The sequence below is a fragment of the Pelodiscus sinensis genome, chromosome 7 (assembly GCF_052426305.1).
Source record: "Pelodiscus sinensis isolate ZL-2025 chromosome 7, ASM5242630v1, whole genome shotgun sequence".
Taxonomy (NCBI): Eukaryota; Metazoa; Chordata; order Testudines; family Trionychidae; genus Pelodiscus; species Pelodiscus sinensis.
In genome coordinates, this window is record NC_143058.1 from 19,355,251 (window position 1) to 19,375,434 (window position 20,184).

The following is a 20,184-nucleotide window of genomic DNA, read 5'->3' on the forward strand; positions in this document are numbered from 1 at the left end:
TGGACTTGAGACCTTCCATCACTAAGCAGCACTTGCCCTTGAATTTCCACTGCCTTTACATTTTGTATATTTTGCACTCTCTCTATGGATTGATAGCATTTCACATTCATTTAGTGCACATGTAAATGCCTATGCAAGGTGCAAGAGAGTAGAGAATCAGGTGAAGTTCATTTAGAAACTAGTTGGATGCAAACTGGGTTAATTAGATGACTTAGCAGATGCCATGGTTCCATTGAGCAGGATTTAGCTACATAATAGTAGAGGAGAAGGACCTCTTGACATCCATCTTTACCTTGGTGCAAGAACCTAAATACTCGTTTTCAAGCTTTCATGATCAGACCTCTTCCATCAGTGCTTCAGTTTGTTCACCTGCCACAGATGAAACATGAGGTGACCAGTAAACTATGACAACTTGTGGGGGTGATACATAGGGGCAGGGTTGCCTGGACCTTGTGGCGTCTGTAGTCATGGGCAACAAATGGCTGTAATGCCACCACAAGACTGTCCATATGCAGAACAGTTTTGTCCCCCAGGGAGCTTTGGAAAACCAGTAGAATTGTTAGGTGGACTATCAGATCAATGCAATTTTATTATACTGTTTACCTGAGCTGATCACCGTAATAAAAACTAATGGAGTTTGATGTTATCTTCTATAACACACATTTTTATTCAAAGGTTATTGTGGTTTTCATTATCATTCTGATGTTGAAATTGTGGTATTTTTGCCGAAACTTCCTTATGGTGGTTTTTTTTTTTTTTTTTTTTTTTTTAAGTTTTTAAAAGTTAAGTCTTATTGAAAATAAAAGTGCTTCTGACAGGGAAAGCTAAGTAAACTTACTAGCTTACAAGTCAAATCAAGTGGATATATTGTTTTGTCCTTGATACATTAGTATTAATGGGCATTGCACACATGATAGACTAGCCCATTTTTAGTATTGTGCATATAACCATCCTATGTTGTTCAGTGGCATTTGAAGCCCTTTGCTAAAGGATCATGGAAAATAATAGTCTCCACATTAATATTGCTCTTATCACTAGAGATTCTGATTTGTATTTGATATTTGATTTTGTAGACCAATTCCCCTAAATTATCTTTATACATACTGTAAATTGCACTATGACCACCAAACTGCTAGAGTTAAAAGGCCAGTGGTTTATTTTCACATAAGCTGTGAATAGTAGTTTCTTTTGAGGAACTCCTAGTTAGTGTTGTAACATTTAACTGCTTTTATTAGGCAACTTTAGAAAAATCTAGAATAATCACATTTTAAAATGGAAGCTGTTGCGTTAATGTTTACATATTTAAAGCAAAAGCAACATTTCCTTACCAGAGGTAGGAATATCCTCTTAAATTATTAAAATTAATTGAATTTACAAAATCAAGCTTAATTTTTGCATTATTCATTGCTTGAAGAATAAACACTAAACTTCCCTTTTTTGTACAATCCGTTTTCTACTGTATTTCATTTTCAGATTGTCATATATGTCCCTATGCTGCAATGTCTGCATTACAAAAGGAGGAGCCTGTTTGTTTTTGTTATTAATTTTGGCCTGAGCTTCCTATAATAAAGCTCTAATAGAGATGTTAAGAAAGCTGCATAACTTCTAATGTATGCATCAATGTGTAAAAAATTTTATAGGTGTAATGTAATTGTTTTTCAAAACAAGATTTAAATATTTGTGTAATTCCAGGCTACCAAGTTATGCCTAACCAGCAGCAAGCCTACCAGGGGTTGGTTGGAGTTCAGCAGTCTCAGAATCAAAATCTAGTCAGTAACCAACACAACAACATTGGAAATCAGATACCGGGAGTGATTGTTCCATATACTTCAGTGCCATCATATCAGGTGGGTTATCTTTTCAGAACTTCCTAGTCGTTTGTTTGACTATTTAAAACAATTTTTAAAATTCAGAACAACTTGGTAGGTTGAAAAAAACCCTGCTAAGGGGAGCTTAAGAGGATTTTTAAAAGGTACAGGTTGCATGGAGGATCCTGGACCAGAAAGTCCTGGGGCTGGAAGCCTTCCCGAATGGGCAAGGGGGGCCTGAGGCTGGGAGCCCTGCTGGGGTGGGAAGCCCAGGAAAGCCTGTGGCAGTGGCACCAGCGTCTGGGGGGAGCCAGAGACCAAGGTGGCAATGAGCTGGGAGACCAGTGACAGAGGATCTCCCCTGCTCTTGAAAATTCCCTTGTTCAGTCAGGTCCCAAGGATGCCCTACCAGAGAGGTCCAACCTGTAATGTGAAATGTCTTAAGCAGGAACATTGTAAATACACAGCTTTCCTTTTTGAATAGTTGCTTTGAGGGCCAGGTGTTACAGTCAAAGAATAACATTAAATATGGTGCAGAGTTCATGAAACCAAAGCTCCTGTGACATCTGCATTTTGTTGTTGTTTATTTCCTTTATTACAGAGAAAATGCCTGACTAATTCCTAGAATTCCTAGGAGAACATTTTTGGCATTATTTGTAGTTTTTGTCTTCCATGCTACTATGTGAAACTTGGGAATTGAGGCCTTTTTCTATCCTATTAAGTCAGTTTTTCATGGTTATCATTGCTTAGTTTCTATAGTAAAGCTACATCCCTTGGTGGAATAATTGATATATGGTAAATGGTGAGCAAAGAATTTCCTATGTAGAATAATTGTATGAGGTGCCTCTTGTAAATTTTTTCAGTCACCATCCTCTATTTTGTCCAATTGCATTATTGCCGTTTTATGACCCTGCTAAAGTTTCATCTTCAATACTTGTTTCACTTTAAGAAGCGCTGGTATAACACTTACGTTAAAGTAACCATCTATAATGAAGCAGAGGCACAAACAATTAATACTCATCTGGATAACTTTTCATTTATGAAGTTATTTTGATGCTGTCAGGGTCGTTCCCCACTCTGGCACTCAAAGTGCAAAAGGTAGGGGCTTCAAAAGACCTTGAATGACTTGAGTCTGTAGGCTTTGCTTAAAAAAAACCCCCAAAAAACAAAAAAGCAACCACCTTCTCAGAGTCACAGATAGTGGCTTTGGAAGATAAGCTACCACCACCAAGTGACTTTAAATAACCCTGAAAAACCAGGAAGGAACATTTGAATTCCTTCCTATGGGGTACCCCAGGCTCCTCTGCCACCAGAGAGCTTGAAAAAAGAAGCAAAAATACAGAAAACAAACTATATCTCTGATAGCTGACCTCTCAGGCTAGGCAGACACACACAGAGATCCTCCTGTTCTATTCCAGGACTCAAGAATCAAATCATCACCTTTAAAAAGGTGATGTAATTAACAAGGCAAAAAGATATACTTGATAAAGCATACCTGATTGCTAGGTGCTACAAAGCAAATAAGGAAAAACAGATAAAAACACAAAGAACCATAGCTCTTTGGGTTGTAGTTTGAATATGGTGAGTGGGGGGAGGGAAAGAATAGATTCCCACAGAGAAGTTTAACCAAAACCAAGAAAAATATGCTTATTGCTTCTAAATACATATTTTGTCCCTTATTTACTCACAATCTCTCCATGGTTTAGTCCACTTTCATACCCCCACAATCCATGGAGGTATGACAGTCATACCTGGGTTTAAATCATTCTCTGTCTTCCAACTCCTGGCTTAAACTAACACAAATAGAAATGGCAGTAGATATCTATATACAATTCAGCATTGTATCCCCATTAGTACTTCTGGCCCCCTGCCCAAACCCTTAGCTACCTGAGTTTAACCCTTTAGTCACTAGTGCTGGCCAGGACTTCTCCTATCCATCACAGATGCAAAGATCTGTCAACACTTCATAAAGTGTCACTACAGAACCCCCACAATGGCCACCTGTTTCTCTGTGGATTGTGCTAGTTTTATGTTTGTTTTTAGCTAGACTTGTTGCCTTTTAGTAACACATCCAAAATTCCTAATTACAAGGCTGGAACTCACTCCTTTGCCCTCTTCCTTACAGGATTCTAGCAAAATGGCAAAAGTGAAATCCCTGAGATTTAAAACCAGCCCTTTTGTGAAGCTTTAATGTCATTTAATGATGGGCACTCGAGGTGCCCATTTTGTTTAGGAGAGAGGCATAATTCTCATATGTCTCCACTTCTGTAAGCAGGCTCAAAAAGCTAGGAATGCCAGTGAAAATTGTACCTTTTATAGCATTACTAGAAGATTCACCTGTTTTTGCTCAGGTCCTTAACTCAGTTAATTTTTGTTTTCATTTAAATCATTGCTTTCAGTTGGGCTGTGGATGAGGGGTTCAGTATGCAGGCTTCCCTGGGGAGACAGGACTACTCCAGCCCCCTCTCATTGCAGCAGCTTGAGGCTAGGTGAGAAGCGCCTTTTCATAGCCACTGCAACTCCAGCAGACAAAGCCAGGAGAGGAGAAGTGCGTGTCCCCTGGTTGGGGCAGGTCCAGGTTTGTCTGCCCTCTGCACTCCCCACTCAGGGTGAGGAATGGATCAAACTGTGTAGTTTTCCCTCACTCCTTGAGGAAGGGGAACAGCCAACAATGCCCTGGTACTAATAGGGTAGGGGAAACTGCAGCTCCCTGGCCTCCCTAAAGGGGGTGAGGGGCTGGTGTGCCCCCCCTGCCAGCCCTTTTCACTTGCCTGGTGATTGTCTATTTTCTGTATGGTTTTGTGTCGTCCTCCCCCACAGGAATGGGGGGCAGGGAGCTTCAGCCTTTGCTTCCCCACACAACTAAACCTTGACCTTACTTTAAGTTATTAGAGGAAGCTGCATACCAAATTTGGTGATCCTAGCTCTTACTGTTTAGGAGAAGTTCTTGAACAGCTGGCCACACAGACTCTCTCTGTCAAACTCTCTTAAATATATAATAGACATGCAAGCCTCCTTGGACTTTAAAACAAAGGATGCAGTTAGACCTCAATACATACACAAGGCACATGATTCATAATTCTGACTTGTCTCAGGTTCAGTGTTCTTGGAGCAGCCACCAGTCTTAGAAGAATCCTTCCGGTGCCCCAGAACGAATTGTTAGAGCTGGAAACACCCACTAACCCTACAGACTGTTTCTCTATTGGTACCAGTCATTCAGTACCTGGCAGTTTTGTACAGGCAACCTTGGAACCTTGGTCCTTAGCACATCTGTAGCTAGTGGCAATGGTTATCCATTTATTTACACAATGTGGGCAGAAATGTGTTATCTGGGCTGCATGGCAAGGCAGTGGCAGCCCAGACCCCTGCCCTGGACTCTTGCTAGGCAGTGGGTCAGCTTAGGACCCCACTGTGCCCAAAACCCTGGCACACAGCTCCACTTTTAGCATGCAGCTGTGTGTTAATAGGCACATGCAGCCCATTGGCCATTGGTTGAGTAGTTTGCATCCGGTCAGATACACAGTCTTGTTTGTCTGTGAGTTGGCAGATGCATATTATTAAATACCAATTATTTGAATTGGAACAAACTGTCTCAATTTGTGGACAGACTACCTTAAGAAGACCAAGAGGAATTAAAGAACAGCTGATATCTTACACTTCCTTACAAGCTGCACTGAATGCAGCTGACATAGTGGTGTGTATTGTGGACCTCCCCAGAAATCTATGAAGATTGCAGCTAAAGAGATTCTTAGACACAGCTGCGTAGCCAAGCAACTATTGAGGACCTACCCTTTGAGGACAACAAACTTTTTAATTTAATAATGAGTGAGATTTCTTGCTCCTTAAAGGATCCTAGGGTGCCTTTCCTCCCTGAGTCTTTGTTCCAGATGGAAGTAAGTATTACCAGATATTTTCTTCAAGCAACATTCCTCTGCCAGCTCAAAGGATCTCAGAACTGCCAAGGAAGAAGCAAAGATTTCATAACAGCTTTGCCTTTTCCTCTACTGCTGCCTGTTTTTTGAACTCTGCAAGTTTGTTCCACAAGTTTTTTTTTTTTTTTTTTTTTTTTAAAGTTTCCTTATTGGACACCTACTTTGATATGATGTCTTGTAGTTGCTGTTTAAGTAAAACTTCTACATCCATATCCAAGCACGCTGGCAACTGTTTATCACCAACAGTGAAATCCATGTGGACAGTTGCTTAAAGAAGAAAGTTATTTACCATGTAGTAACTGTGGTTCTAGATATGTTGTCCAAATGGATTCCACATCCTGTCTTCCTTCCTTACTATTCTAGTGTCTGACACTTGCAGAGCTCTATATGGATATAGACAATGAAGGACAATTGGGCCTACTCTGCCGTATGTGCCTTTACACAGTGGGTACATCAAGGGTGATGGGTTTGGTCACAGTGGACACTGCTTGCAAAAATAATCTAATCTCCCTTGCCTGTGAAAAGCATGAAACTACCATTACTGTAATGCAGTGGTCACCAACCAGTAGATCAGGATCAACTGGTAGATCTTTGAGCCTCTGAAAGATGATCCTAACTGGTTTGGCAAAGAGGATATCAAGTGCTGGCACTTCAGCTGCCCCTCTCCCCACTGCTGTGACTCTCTTGCCCTTTGCCTTGGAGCAGTCCCCTCAGGAGCCTCCTGCTTGCTGTGCGTGATTCATGTCAAGGTGCCCCCTCTCCCACTCTGTATCCGATCTCCATAGAGCAGAGAGGGGGCACAACAGGACTTGGGATAGAGTTTGCTGGCTGCTTTTGGGAGTGGCACAGTGCCAGGGCAGAGTGAGCCTGCCTTAGCCCCACTGCACCACTACCCAGGAACCACCTGAGGTAAGCAGAGCCCAGCTGGATTCCACATCCCGAAACCCTACCCCAGTTATGAACCCTCTCCTGCACCCCATTTCCCTGCCCTATCCCTGAGTACCACTGTATCCAAATGCCCTCCCAGGGCCTGAATCTACAACCGCCTCTGGCACCCCAGCTGCCTGCCCCAAGCTCAGATCAGAACCCCTTTCACACTCCAATTCCCTTAATCCAAGACCAGAGCCTGCATCCAAACCCTCTGCCCCTGCCTGGTGAAAGGGAGGAGGATGGAGTGAGCAGGGGCAGGGCCTTGGAAAAGGGGTACAAAGGAGGTCCAGCAAGGGTATTTGGGTTTGAGGTAGATCTTGGATTGCACTTAAATTCAAAAGCTGAACTCATGCTTGTCAAGGCTGTTCCCTACTCTTAACATGATGAATTCAGAAGTGGGGGCCCACAAGAGCAGTCCAAAACCTTGCCTCTACAGGCTCTGGTATATATCTCCGACCCCCCCCCCCAAAAAAAAATCCTAATACCGGGAGTTTGGGGAATCTGCTGCCACTACCCAAGTAATTCTAAGAAAACCAGGGAAGAGATCACTTGGGAAATCTCCTCCTTAAGGTAAAAATCTCCCCATGCCCCAACCTCTATTTTACTTGGGAGTTGGGAAAAACAGAGGGAATTCAGACACAATGGATTCTGCCTTTGTAACTAGGCACTGAGTCCAAAGGACACAATAATCAACCAATCCCAGTTAATTAGAAAAGAAAACAATTCTTTATTATCAAAACAAAACTACAGTTGCAAGCATAAAGTAAAGTGACTAAATGGAATTGATATAGATACTCAGGGAAACCCACTGGGCTAAAACTTACAAAGAAAAGTTACAAAGAAAAACACAATTAACAGCTCAGACATTATTTCCAAATTCCCAAACAAGGAAAACAACAAATCCTGACGGACTGTCTAACCTTTTCCCTACTTACACATTTTAAGAAGTCTGTTCTTGGAGAGAGAAGTATCTCCCTCAGTCTTGGAGGAAACTGCTCTGCCTCTCAAACAAAACCAGAGAGAGAGAAAAAAAAACCTCTCTTCCAGTTTGAAATTCCTACCTGCATTGTTATTGGTTGACCACCTGATATCTGGCTAGGTACAGGAGATATTATTTAACCCCTGAGTCACCAGGTGCTGCTCAGCACTCCTGATTATGACAGTGCTTGGAGACCACTACTGTAAGATAAGTAACTATTCTTTCTTCAAGTATTTGCTCATGCCCATTACAATTAGGTGTGCACGCACTGTGTGTACAGATTGTCGGAGAGTTTTCCCTTAGCGGTACCCATCGGGCCAGCAGGGGAGCCTCCTAGAGTGATGCCACATTAGCAGCACATATATACTGCTGCTGTCCCTCCACCTTCGCAGTTCCTTCTTATCACCCGTGATGGTTATTGGAGCTCTTATCTCACTTGCTCACAAGCGTGATCCCAGAGATATTCACTCTTAGCAGTTAGTTAGCACCTAGTTGAGCCCCATTGTTCTCCATGTTGCTTTCCTCATTTTTTTTTTGTCAGTCATTTGTTCATAGTTATAATTAGTTAGTGTTTGCATTGGGTCAGGGTTCTCCTGTTGCATCCCCTTTCCATCCTGTCTCCAGAGCATGTTAGGGTCTCAAGACTCTATGCCCTGTGGAGATCCACATGATTTGTGCTTAAAGTGTCTGGGTAAGGCCCATGTCCTGGCCAACTGCAAGATCTGTTGCAGTTTTAGCCCCGGACTCACCACAAGAGAGACTCGCACTTGAAAATACTCCTGATGGAGTCAACACTCTGCCCAGCACTGGACGTGGACACAGCACCAGAGTCCCACAGAGCCCCGCCCTCGGTGAAAGAGGCACCTGGATCCTCTGGGGCATTAGTGGCGTCGAGGCACCCTACTGCCCAGCACTTCTCACAACTGCCAATGCCAAGTAAGAAGAAGAGAGTGTAGAGGGGCAGATTGCCACTTCAGTCTGGGCACCCTGATGCATCTGCACCAGCCTCCAGGGCTGCTTCTCCTGAGCCTGAGCATGGTCAAGTGTGGCCAGGGACCACACTCAGGAGGAACCTGTGTTCATCGACCCGGCCCTCCATGCCAGATGCTTTTTCGGTGGCGTGAGAGCTGATAGAATTGACTGTGAGCCCGCTTTCACCACCCTTAGCACCTTGTGGCCAGTCTCGACGTGCCACCTGTCCGACACTCCTCATGGCACCACTTGCCAGGCCCATCTTCGGCTCTCCCTGGTCAGACTCTTCCTCAGACTCTGAAGTGGAGTCGATGTGGTCCTGGACTATGGTCTCACATTCCCAGTCCCAGCACCGCTCCCAGACCAGGCGCTGCTCTGGATCCCAGCACCATTCCCGCTCTCGGCACCACTCACAGCACCGCAGCTCTTTGGGCCAGTAACCCCAGCAGTCCTGCCACCCCAGTGGCAACACCTGGATCAGTGGCCTTTCTGGACCCTGTAGTAGGCGTACTGTCAGGCCCAGGGGAGTGCTCTCTCCGTTGCGGGCTCTTCACACTTAGGGCCCTGGGTGCTACCCTCTGTCGCACCACAGCCTAAGTCACCAGCATTGGGCCAGATGACATCAACTCAGAGGGAATCCCCTAGCCCTCATTGGAAGGGGCTGGGGATCAGGGCCTTCTAAGCCAAGCAGCTCCACCTTGGAGCCACCTCAGAAATACGAGGACTCGGTTCACAAGTACTCGTCCCCCTCTTCCCCCCCCGGGTGACACCTTGTGACTGGCCTCCCTATGAATGCCATGGATGGATTCCCAGGCCCATCAGGACCTTCTCAAGAGGCTAGCACAGAGCCTGGGGGTGCAGCTCGAGCAGGCCTCTGTAGACTCCAACCCAGTGGTGGACATTCTCAACTCGGAGTCCCCGTCTTGAGTGGCCCTGCCCTTGAACAAAATAGTGGGCAAGATTATTAAATTCCTTTGGCAGATGCTCACTTCCATTCCACCCATGGATAAGAGGGGAGAGCAGCTGTACTTAGGCAGTGCATGAGCACCTGTTTTCACACCCACTGCCGGGCGCAATCATGGAGCAGTCCGCTAACCATCGCGAGCGTCAGGGCCAACCCGCTCCCACTCCTCAAGGGAGGCCAAGTGGTCAGATCTCTTGGGCCCCAAGACCTGTGCCTCCGGGGGCTTCTTGCTCAGGATTGCCAACCAGCAGGTGCTCCTGAGCAGGTACACCTTCAACTCTTGGGAAGTGATGGATAAGCTTATAGGAAGTTGCTGCCCTAGGACTCCAGGCAGGAATACAAGGCCCTGTCAGAGGTCGTGTCCCGTGTGGCTCTTCAGGCAGCTTTGGACTCCTCGGATATGACGGCCCATACAGTGGCAACCAGCCTAGTCTTGCAGAAGGGCACATGGCTCCAAGTATCTGGCATCCTGCCAGAGTTCCCGAACACCATTCAGGACCTGCTGTCCTAGAGAGCAGGCCTATTTTCGGAGTCCACCCCCAATTATTTGTGTCCATGGCCAACAGAAGGAAGGGCCAGCCAGTGTCAGCCCAGCATATTTTGTCCTGGATCACTTCCTGTATGAGGGCATGCTATGAGCTGGTGGAGGTTCCAGCTTCACCTGTCACAGCCCAAGTGTCTTCTACCGCCTTAATAGTTCAGGTGCCCATTGTAGAGATTTGCAAGGCAGCACACACTTTTACAAACCACTGTCATAGCGCAGCATGCCAGGGAGGATGTAGCAGTGGGCAGGGCTGTGTGGCAGTCTGTCTCTCTGTAGGCTCCGACCCCACCTCCTTGGGTTTGGGGTCACATAAGTTGAATGGACATGAGCAAGCACACGAAGAAGAAAAAAGTTACTTTCCTTTGTAACTGTTGTTCTTCGAGCTGCATTGCTCATGTCCATTCCACATCCCACCCACCTCCCCTGCGTTGGAGGTTTCTGGCAAGAAGGAACTGAGGGGATGGAGGGCCACTGTGAGTATATACGCACTGCTATTGTGGCACCACTTCGGGGGGCTTCTCTGCTGGCCCAAAAGGTACCTCTAAGGGAAAACTCTCTGACAGTCTGTGCATGTGGCACATACACACCTAAGTGGAATGGACATGAGTAACACACCTCAAAGAACAACAGTTACGAAGGTAAGTAACCATTTTTTCTCTGCCCTCAGCAATGCATATGTGTTTGTCAACTTGACATTTTCAAGTAATTTAGCTCATCACTCCTTGAGGATTCTTCATCTCCTAAATTTTTCTTTCATTTGTTTTTATATCTGAATCTTACACTCTTCCTTTCATCGTAATAGAAATGTAGCCATGTGAGTCTAGACTAGCTGAAACAAAAAACAGGACCATGTAGCACTTTAAGACTAACAAGATGGTTTATTAGGTGATGAGCTTTTGTGGGTCAGACCCACTTCCTCAGATCAAATCGTGGAAGAAAATTGGCATGACCATATATACCAAAGGGATACAATTAAAAACAAAGTGAACACATATGAAAAGGACAAATGTCCACAGAGATTTTAACAACCTACACCCCACCATCAATCTCAGCCTCGACCATTCTACATGAGAGATCCATTTCCTGGATACCACAGTACAAATCACCAATGGTAAATTAGACACCACTCTCTACAGAAAACCCACCGACTCATACAGTTACCTATATGCCTCCAGCTACCATCCAGAACATACCATACGATTCATCATCTATAGCCAAGCCCTTCGATACAACCGCATCTGCTCTAATCCCACTGACAGAGACCAGAAATTTCAGGATCTCTACCAAGCATTTATAAACCTCAATTACCCACCCGGAGAACTAAAAAAACAAATTGAAAGAGCCAGACGAATACCCAGAAACCATCAACTTCAAGACAGACCCAAGAACACCAACAATAGAACACCACTTGTCATCACCTACAGCCCTCAACTTAAACCTGTCCAACACATTATCAATAAACTACAACCTATACTGGAACAGGATACTAAACTCCGAGAGGCTCTGGGAGACAGACCCATAGTGTCCTATAGACAACCACCTTACCTCAAGATGATTCTTACCAACAACCACAGGACATACCACACTAATGCCAACCCTGGAATTTTCCCTTGCAACAAACCCCGTTGCCAGGTTTGTCCACATATTCACTTTGCTGATACCATTATTGGACCTAACCAATTCAGTTATAAGATCAAGAACACATATTCCTGCTCATCCAGAAATATAATTTATGCTATCATGTGCCGACTGTCCGTCTCCTATGTACATTGGACAAACGTCTCAGACACTTCGCCAAAGAATCAATGCACACAAAACAGATATTAGACAGGATCACAAAGAAAAAACCAGTTTCTTGCCATTTCAACCAGAAAGGGCATTGTCTCAATGACTTGTTTACCTGCATCCTGCTTCAAAAACATTTTAACACCAGACTTGAAAGAGAATCCTCTGAACTGTCATTCATGCTTAAAGTTGACACTTTACGCCGAGATCTCAACAAAGATGCTAATTATCTTCCCCATTACAAAGATAGCTTCCCCAATTATCACCTCTAATATCATTAGCTCACAGACATTTACCTCCCGCCCGCCCTCCCCCATTCCCCTTCTGTTCTGAAATTTTATTTGTCCTTTTCATATGTGTTCACTTGTTTTTTATTGTATCCCTTTGGTATATATGGTCATGCCAATTTTCTTCCACGATTTGATCTGATGAAGTGGGTCTGACCCACGAAAGCTCATCACCTAATAAACCATATTGTTAGTCTTTAAAGTGCTACATAGTCCGGTTTTTTGTTCTTTCTTTTATCTGCAGCTTTTCCACTGCCACTCTGCAGTCCACACTTTTAAGGCTACTAGTTTATTTTCTCTTGGAGTACGACTTGGGCTTTATGCCTTACCGTCCAAGAAAAATGGCATATTAGCCTCTTAACTGTCATGGACATTTGGGTGAACAGAACTGGATTTCTCCCCTTGTCATGGTCCATCTTCAAACCTCTCCTATTTTTAAAAAAAGTAATGCCCCAGATCACAACAAAAAATGAAACGGCATAGGAAACAACAAAAAACACTCTTAAGTCACTGCTGCTTGCAAGCATGTGACATTGCCTTCCTTCACCCAAATAAAGTGATATTTTAACTCTGATATGAGCAACCTAAGATAGCGAGTGAGCCGCTTAAGTGACCCTTCTTCATGTCAGTGGTCCTCAAGGTTATCATAATCAAGACAGTCTACTGGGACAGAGTAGTTTTTCTAACTGCACTTGTGTACCTAGAATTTGCAGGGCATGCTGATTGAACCATAGCAGTGCATTCAATGCAGAGGGAGCATATGGCTCTTATAGTCAATGTTCTATGCCGGTGGTCCCCAACACGATGCCCGTGGGCGCCCTGGTGCCCACTGGGCCATTTATGTGCGCCGGCAGAGTGATCTGGGCTGGCCCCGCCCCCAGGAGTGCGGCAGGTGCCAGCCCCGGGCACATGGGTGGCTCCTGCCCCAGGTGCGCGGCACATGCTGGTGCCGGCCCCGGGCGCACGGCGCCTGGGCAGCCCCTGCCTGAGGTCCCGGGCACATGGCGCTTGGGCAGCCCCCTGCCTGGGATCGCAGCATATGCCGGTGCTGGCTCTGGCCCCGGGTACTCGGCACATGCCATTGCCGGCCCCGAGCGCACGGCGCCTGGGCAGCCCCTACTTGGGGCCGTGGCACATGCCGGTGCCGGCCCCGGGCGCGTGGCATCTGGGCGGCCCCTGCCCGGGGTCGCGGCACATGCCGGTGCCGGCCCTGGGCGCGCGGCGCATGCTTGGCTCCGCCTCCAGGCACGTGGCCTGTGAGCGGCCCTGCCCCCGGATGCGCGGCGCATGAGCGGCCCCACCCCCAGGCACCCTGTAGCCCCAAAACATTGGGGATCACTGTTCTATGCAATCACCTCACTTCACATGCCCTAGCTTTACATGCATGTCACTTTGGTAGTATTCGTAGGGGAAAAAAATGTACATGTATGGAAACCTGCGGAATCTGGGCAACAATGAACAGAATGTCCTGTGGGCCAGATGTGGCCTGTGGGCTGCTCCACTGTTTTAACTGCTGCATGATATGAATATAGTCTGATAACTTTACATATTCAGTTAGGCACATATTATTTTACTCATGTAAAGTTTACGCAACAAATATTTAAATGTTACAATTACTTCTGATTAAAATACATCAGATTCCACATGTTGATCAAAAATTGAATTAAGAGTATGTATGTACAGGTATGTCTACACTACCCTCCTAGTTCGAACTAGCAGGGTAATGTAGGCATACCGCACTTGCAAATGAAGCCCGGGCTTTGAATTTCCCGGGCTTCATTTGCATAAGCGGGGCGCCGCCATTTTTAAAACCCCGCTGGTTCGAACCCCGTGCAGCGCGGCTACACGGGGCACGAACTAGGTAGTTCGAACTAGGCTTCCTAGTTCGAACTACCGTTACTCCTCGTGAAATGAGGAGTAACGGTAGTTCGAACTAGGAAGCCTAGTTCGAACTACCTAGTTCGTGCCCCGTGTAGCCGCGCTGCACGGGGTTCGAACCAGCGGGGTTTTAAAAATGGCGGCGCCCCGCTATATGCAAATGAAGCCCGGGAAATTCAAAGCCCGGGCTTCATTTGCAAGTGCGGTATGCCTACATTTCCCCGCTAGTTCGAACTAGGAGGGTAGTGTAGACATACCCTATGTAATGAGGTGAGGAATTTTCTAGGATGGGTAATCTCTAATACGGTAATTATGGAATTAGCATGCATTTTAGTGTTTAACATTAGTTGTACTTTTAACAAATTTGTGTGTGTTGAGTGATCTGGAGACAGAGAAGGAACTTATCTTCAAAAGACAACATTTTAAAATTTATTTTCAATCTTTAGGTCTCAGTGCCTCAAGGGTCCCAAGGAATGCCCCAGCAAACATATCAGCAGCCTCTTATAATTCCCAGTCAGTCAAATCAAGGACTGCCCACAACAGGAATACCCGTTTATTACAGTGTTATTCCATCAGGTCAACAGAATAATTTAAGGTAACTTGGTAACTTGATCTTCAATAATCTGCTCATTACTTTACAAAATTTGCTTCAGGATCTTAATATTTTCAGTATTAGTTGTTCTTAGTGTGGCTTTGTGGTTACTTCTTACAGGTAGGCAACAAAATTATGTATTTTTTGTGTTACCTTTATTTCCTATTATTCATGCAAGGTAGATAGAACACTTACATTTACTTGTGATTGAAAAACTAAAACAAAAAAAATCAGGAAACTTCTCAAAGTAGCTTATTGTAACAGAATGTCTAGCTTGAGTATTTGCTGAATCATTCAAGGAACATGATTTTTACACCAAGCCCCATAAAATGGAGTATTTCTTTTTGCCATGACACTTAATCACTAGTTTTGTCACAGAAGTGACCTTGGGAAGGGACAGTAATTGAGATTTAAGTCCTCAAAGTACATTAAAAGTGAAGATTTCTGCCTTTGTTGGCACATTGTCTGGAAAGAACATACACTACTTTGGTACAGCAAGCTAATTAAACCCGTGGACACAAACCTGGCTATGAATCAAGAATATAAGATATTTTTGGACATTCAGGCCTTTTTCTGGCTGTAGTAGCTGTTTCATAGATATCTTACCTGCTTTGTTGACTGTAAACGAACTCAGCTATACAGCCTCACTATTTGTATAGGTAGCGCCTTTGTGACTTGTATGCTGTTGATTCTTGAATGTTTGAGAGTGCATATAGACAGACACATTAAACACAGAAGAATTACACCTGTTGAGTACTTGCTATGGAGTTCTATTACTGACAGATCTTTCTTTGACTGCACAAATACATATCTTCATAAAACCTCTTGCCCCATGTTGTTATAGAACTTCAAAAAGTTACAGAAAGTATCAGTTTGCTGCAAATGGCTTATTTTTTCTAGTTATTGGAAAAACATAATTCCCTTAGCACTTCCTCGATGTGAACTCTTGTACTGCAGTGCTTAAGGAATCATTGCTAAATAGTATTATCTATGTAAAATATTTTGAATTCTAGACCTTTTATGCGTGATTATCCGTCATCACTATTCCACACTCTTGATACATTTTCAAAGCAGCTGCAGTGTCACAGTAGGGACCAAGTCCTATGTAAAAAATTCAGACAAATTTTGCTCTGAAGTTTTGTGTTCCATCTGGGATGTTTTACTTCAGTGGAGAATGTTTGACTCTCAACACAGACCATCCAGGTGCTAATGAGGTCATCTTGCTCTTACTAAATAGATTTTTCGTATTGGAGCACTTTGACACACAAAGTAGAAAACCATACTGTGGTGTTAAATATTTCCAAATTTCAATAAGTGACTCTCAAGAAAAAAGACATTGTAGACAGATAGGATCTCTTTGTGGACATGTGTATTTGTAAAAAGTGTTTTACCTGTTGGGGGTATTTAATAAACTTTTATGCTAGGAATGCCAGTAGTGAAGAGGTACTTTGATATCTAGTAAAGAATATTTTTGTCTGATTCATGTACTGTTTTATTTCCCTCAGCAATTAGCTGAAATAATTTTCCCAAATATTTTTTTTCTGAGCTGTCACAAACAAAACATCTCAGGTTGGGACTGTTTTAGTATTTTTTTTGTTTTTGTTCTTACGTAATTCAAAATAATTAAGCTAAAATAACAGTTGGAATGATTTAATATTTTTTCCATTTGTGTTTAGTTTTAGCCTCTAAGTTGTGTTCATTTTCTGTGCTCTATCTTTTTTCTGTTTTCTGGGTAAATCTTTCTCTACTAGCCAATTAGCCCGTCATAAGACGGGATTTTCAGGTCTCTCCTCCACGTCGGTCTTCTTTCCTGAGCCTCTGGTCTCTCGCTCCGTCTCTCTCTCCTCCTCCTCCTACTGCCTCCCCCTCTCTCTCTCTCAGCTCTCCTCCGCCTCCTGCCTCTCTCTCTCTCTCTCTTTCACTTCTCCTCCCCCTCCTGCCTCTCACTTGGGGGACCGCAGAGCCCAAAAGGCTGTTTGGGCTATGCACTCCCGGTGCTGCATCGGGGGTGCGGAGCCCAAACAGTCACTTGCGCCGCTTGCTCCCACGCGGTGGCCTGGCTGAGCAGCGCAGAAGTCAGCTGAGTGCGAAGGGGGGCGAGGCGGTGATGTGCGGCGTGACAGCGGCTCCAGGCCCTGCACCCTGGCCGTGAATGTCACCACCCCGACCCCCTTTGCCTCCCGCCGTGGCACTTGGCTGACTTCTGCGCTGATCAACCAGGCCGCCATGTGGGAGCAAGCGGCGCAACTGACCGTGTGGGCTCCGCACTCTCCATGCAGCACGGGCTGCCCAGAGGGAACAGCCAGCATTTCAGGTAACAGCACCCCCCCAGAGGGAACAGCCAGCATTTCGGCGTTACAGACTCGCAGACACTGGGTTACTATATATATGATGTGTGAATCAATATCTATAAATTCTCATCTAAATGTCGTCTTTGTATTTTTATTTTTTTTTTACTTTAGTTCATCAGTAGGATATTTACAGCCTCCAGGATCAGAGCCAATTCAGTTTCCTAGAACATCTTCCCCATGCAACTCACAGCAGCTTCAAGGACAACAGTGTACGGGTATGGAAATATAGTTTTGTTGATGAAGTAAACATAACAGCATTTACTAAAAGACTATGAAAAAGGTTCTAGCTATTATTATGCAAGTGGCTAGAAGGAGGCAATTTAGAATGAATCCCTGCATTAGCTTTATAAATATATTTTAAAACCAGCAGTTGATGTAATTAAATTACATTGGGGGTTTAACCTGATTTCTCATTTTTGTTTGCTACATGTTATGGAAAGCTTGCAAATTATTTCTTTAAAATGTAATGCTTATTTCAGTATGCCATGCTTGTATATGTGCTTGAGAGTTGAGACTGTAGGATATTGCAAACACAAACTAGATTTATTAATAAAGAGATCATTTTTTGTAAGTACGTCACAGTAATGGTACATGTTAGTTTGGAACTTTTGCGCAACTTCTGTTCAAATTCTCTTTTCTAATGCTTGCTGATGCCTATGGTTTTATGTAGAGTAGAGTCCCACATATATTTAAAAAAGGAATAAAATTAAAATTATTGGCAGATCCCTTTAGAAAAGTTATTCAATAGAGATGATTGTAAATCTGTAAGGATGATTCTACTTCCTTCCAACTGGCCATATAATATAGAATTGGAATGTCTAAGTTTGAGAGTTGATTTTGCACTTGTTTTAGCAATGTTTTTAGCTCCTAAAAAAAATCTAGATTTCATCAATTGAACTAGGAACAATAATGGAGAGGTAATCATAGAACACTGGATCTGGAAGAGACCTCGAGAGATCGAGTCTAGTCCCTTGCCCACATGGCAGGACCCAGTACTATCCATCCCTGATAGATGTCTGTCTAACCTGCTCTTAAATATCTCCAGAGATGGAGATTCCACAACCTCCCTAGGCAACTTGTTCCAGTGTTTAAACACCCTGACAGGACGATTTTCCTAATATCCAACCTAAACCTCCCTTGTTGCAGTTTAATGCCGGGACGGGTGAAAATCATAGCCATTCTTTGAGCTCTATGGGCAGGGGAAGAGTAATGTGTTCAACTAGAGGTCAAAGGAAACTAACTCGTCACAGATTTTAATATAGTAGGCTTATTTGTTGCTTTTACTTTCATAGTTTATAATACTATACTTCTTTGGACAGAATGGTTAAGTTATCAAATTGTTCTAATAATTAGCCAAGTTATCAGCTTTTACTTCAAGTGTGTCTCTCTGAAATGCATGTCCTCCAATGACCTTCTCTCCCTGACATAATTGTACATTTAAAAAAATGAAACTCCAAACAAAATCATGGCCAATTTCAGTGGCATTGTTTGCAGGAGTGAGGAATGTAAGGCCTCCCCCAACTTGCCTGATTCCAGCACCTGTGGCTCAGGGCTCTCCCCAGCATTGGAGAGGTTGTGCTGGCACTCCAGTGGGGGCACTCCTGCAGGGCTGGAGCACACAGTCTACTAGCCTGGGCTCTACCAGGCTCTAGTGTGTGAGGGCAATGTGGGGAGTGTCTTTCTCCTTCTCACTTGGGGGCCATGATAGTGAGAGTGGTTTTTTTCTTTGCTTCTCACTTATGTGTGGCCCCCACTGATTTTTCTGTGGGTTGACGACCCCTAACCGTAAAAATGTTCTCCACTCCTCGTTTAGTGCAAGTTTCTCCAGATGAGACCATGATTTAGCAGAATCACCTGACTAGCTTAAATCACTTTTCAGAATAAAATGGTATTTTGTGTGGGTACTGAAATAATAAGCCTGATGATTATAGCACAAATAATAGCAGTTGTATGTAGCTTTTCACTAGGGATGTGAATGTTTAACCAGTTAACTGGTGCAGGCTTGAGTAGCCCTCCAAGGGTTATGGGCTGTTCCAGCCCCAGGGATCCTGATGAGGCTGGGGTGAGTAGTCCTGATCCACAGTGGGCCCAGGTCAGGCACACCGCGAGCAAGGGTGGTCTAGCTGTCCATGGTGGGGGGAGCACTCAAGCCCAGCAGTAGCATGCGGATCCCCCCGCTCACCCATTTAATTGGTTAACTGGTTAGACATAACATTTAAATGGGATTCTATATACCTACTTTTCACATACAAAGTGTTTTACAAATGTTACCTTGCATTGTTGTAGTCATGTTGGTTGCCAGGATATTAGACAAAGTGGGTGAGGCAATGTCTAGGTAAGTAATATGTAGATATGTTTGACCGCTTAACTGATTTAAAAGGGGGTGGTTGAGGATATTAGGGTGAAGCCCTAATTAATTTGCAATATTATGGAAATTGCAAATACTTCAAGATTATGCTTTCCCTGCAGTTGTGATAATAGGCACCCCTAGGCAGCTGACAGCATGAGCCACTTCTCTCAACCCCAGGCAGGCAACAGCAGAAAATCAGAGAAACACAATAATAGACCTTATTACTGTTGTCCACAATTCAGCTGCAATGTTTTGACAATCATTTTGAGATTCAAGTAGGGTCTTACTCACAGAGGATATGAAATTTTTGTCTTTTATAATTTCTTGGTGTGGTTTTTGCCTATGGTTGTTTATAATGCTCTGCCTGGTGTACACTGCATAGAATCATAGACTCGTAGAACACTAGAACTGGAAGGGACCTTGAGAGCTCATCGAGTCCAGTCCTCTGCCCTCATGGCAGGACCCGGAACCATCTACACCAATGTTTCTTAAACTTTTTAAGACCGAGGACTGCCAAACAATAATTTTTTTTATGGGTAACACCAAGGATTTTTTGTTGAGGTTGGGGGGGGGGGGTCAGAGGGAAAGTTATTGAGGGGAAAAAAGGGTCCGGGAAAAGTTATTGAGTGCAAAAAAAAGTTGCCTGCCCCTTTAAGGGTGGCCATTTTGAATTCTGTTCTCCACAGCACACCGGTGTGTCACAGAACACAGTTTAAGAAACACTGATCTAGACCATCCCTGATAGATTTCTATCTAACCTGCTCTTAAATATCTCCAGAGATGGAGATTCCACAACCTCCCTAGGAAACTTA

The 20,184-nt window shown here is 44.2% G+C and overlaps 1 protein-coding gene across 11 annotated transcripts in view; it reads left to right on the forward strand.

Moving 5' to 3' along the window:
• R3HDM1 (R3H domain containing 1) overlaps positions 1-20,184 on the forward strand; it is a 128,450-nt gene that overhangs the window by 87,910 nt on the left and 20,356 nt on the right. For all 11 annotated transcript variants that reach the window (XM_006117053.5, XM_075933297.2, XM_075933292.2 and 8 more), the window contains 3 exons: positions 1,693-1,847; positions 14,526-14,674; positions 17,134-17,237. In XM_006117053.5, coding sequence (XP_006117115.3) covers positions 1,693-1,847; positions 14,526-14,674; positions 17,134-17,237 — 408 coding nt within the window. The remainder of the gene's footprint in view (positions 1-1,692; positions 1,848-14,525; positions 14,675-17,133; positions 17,238-20,184) is intronic.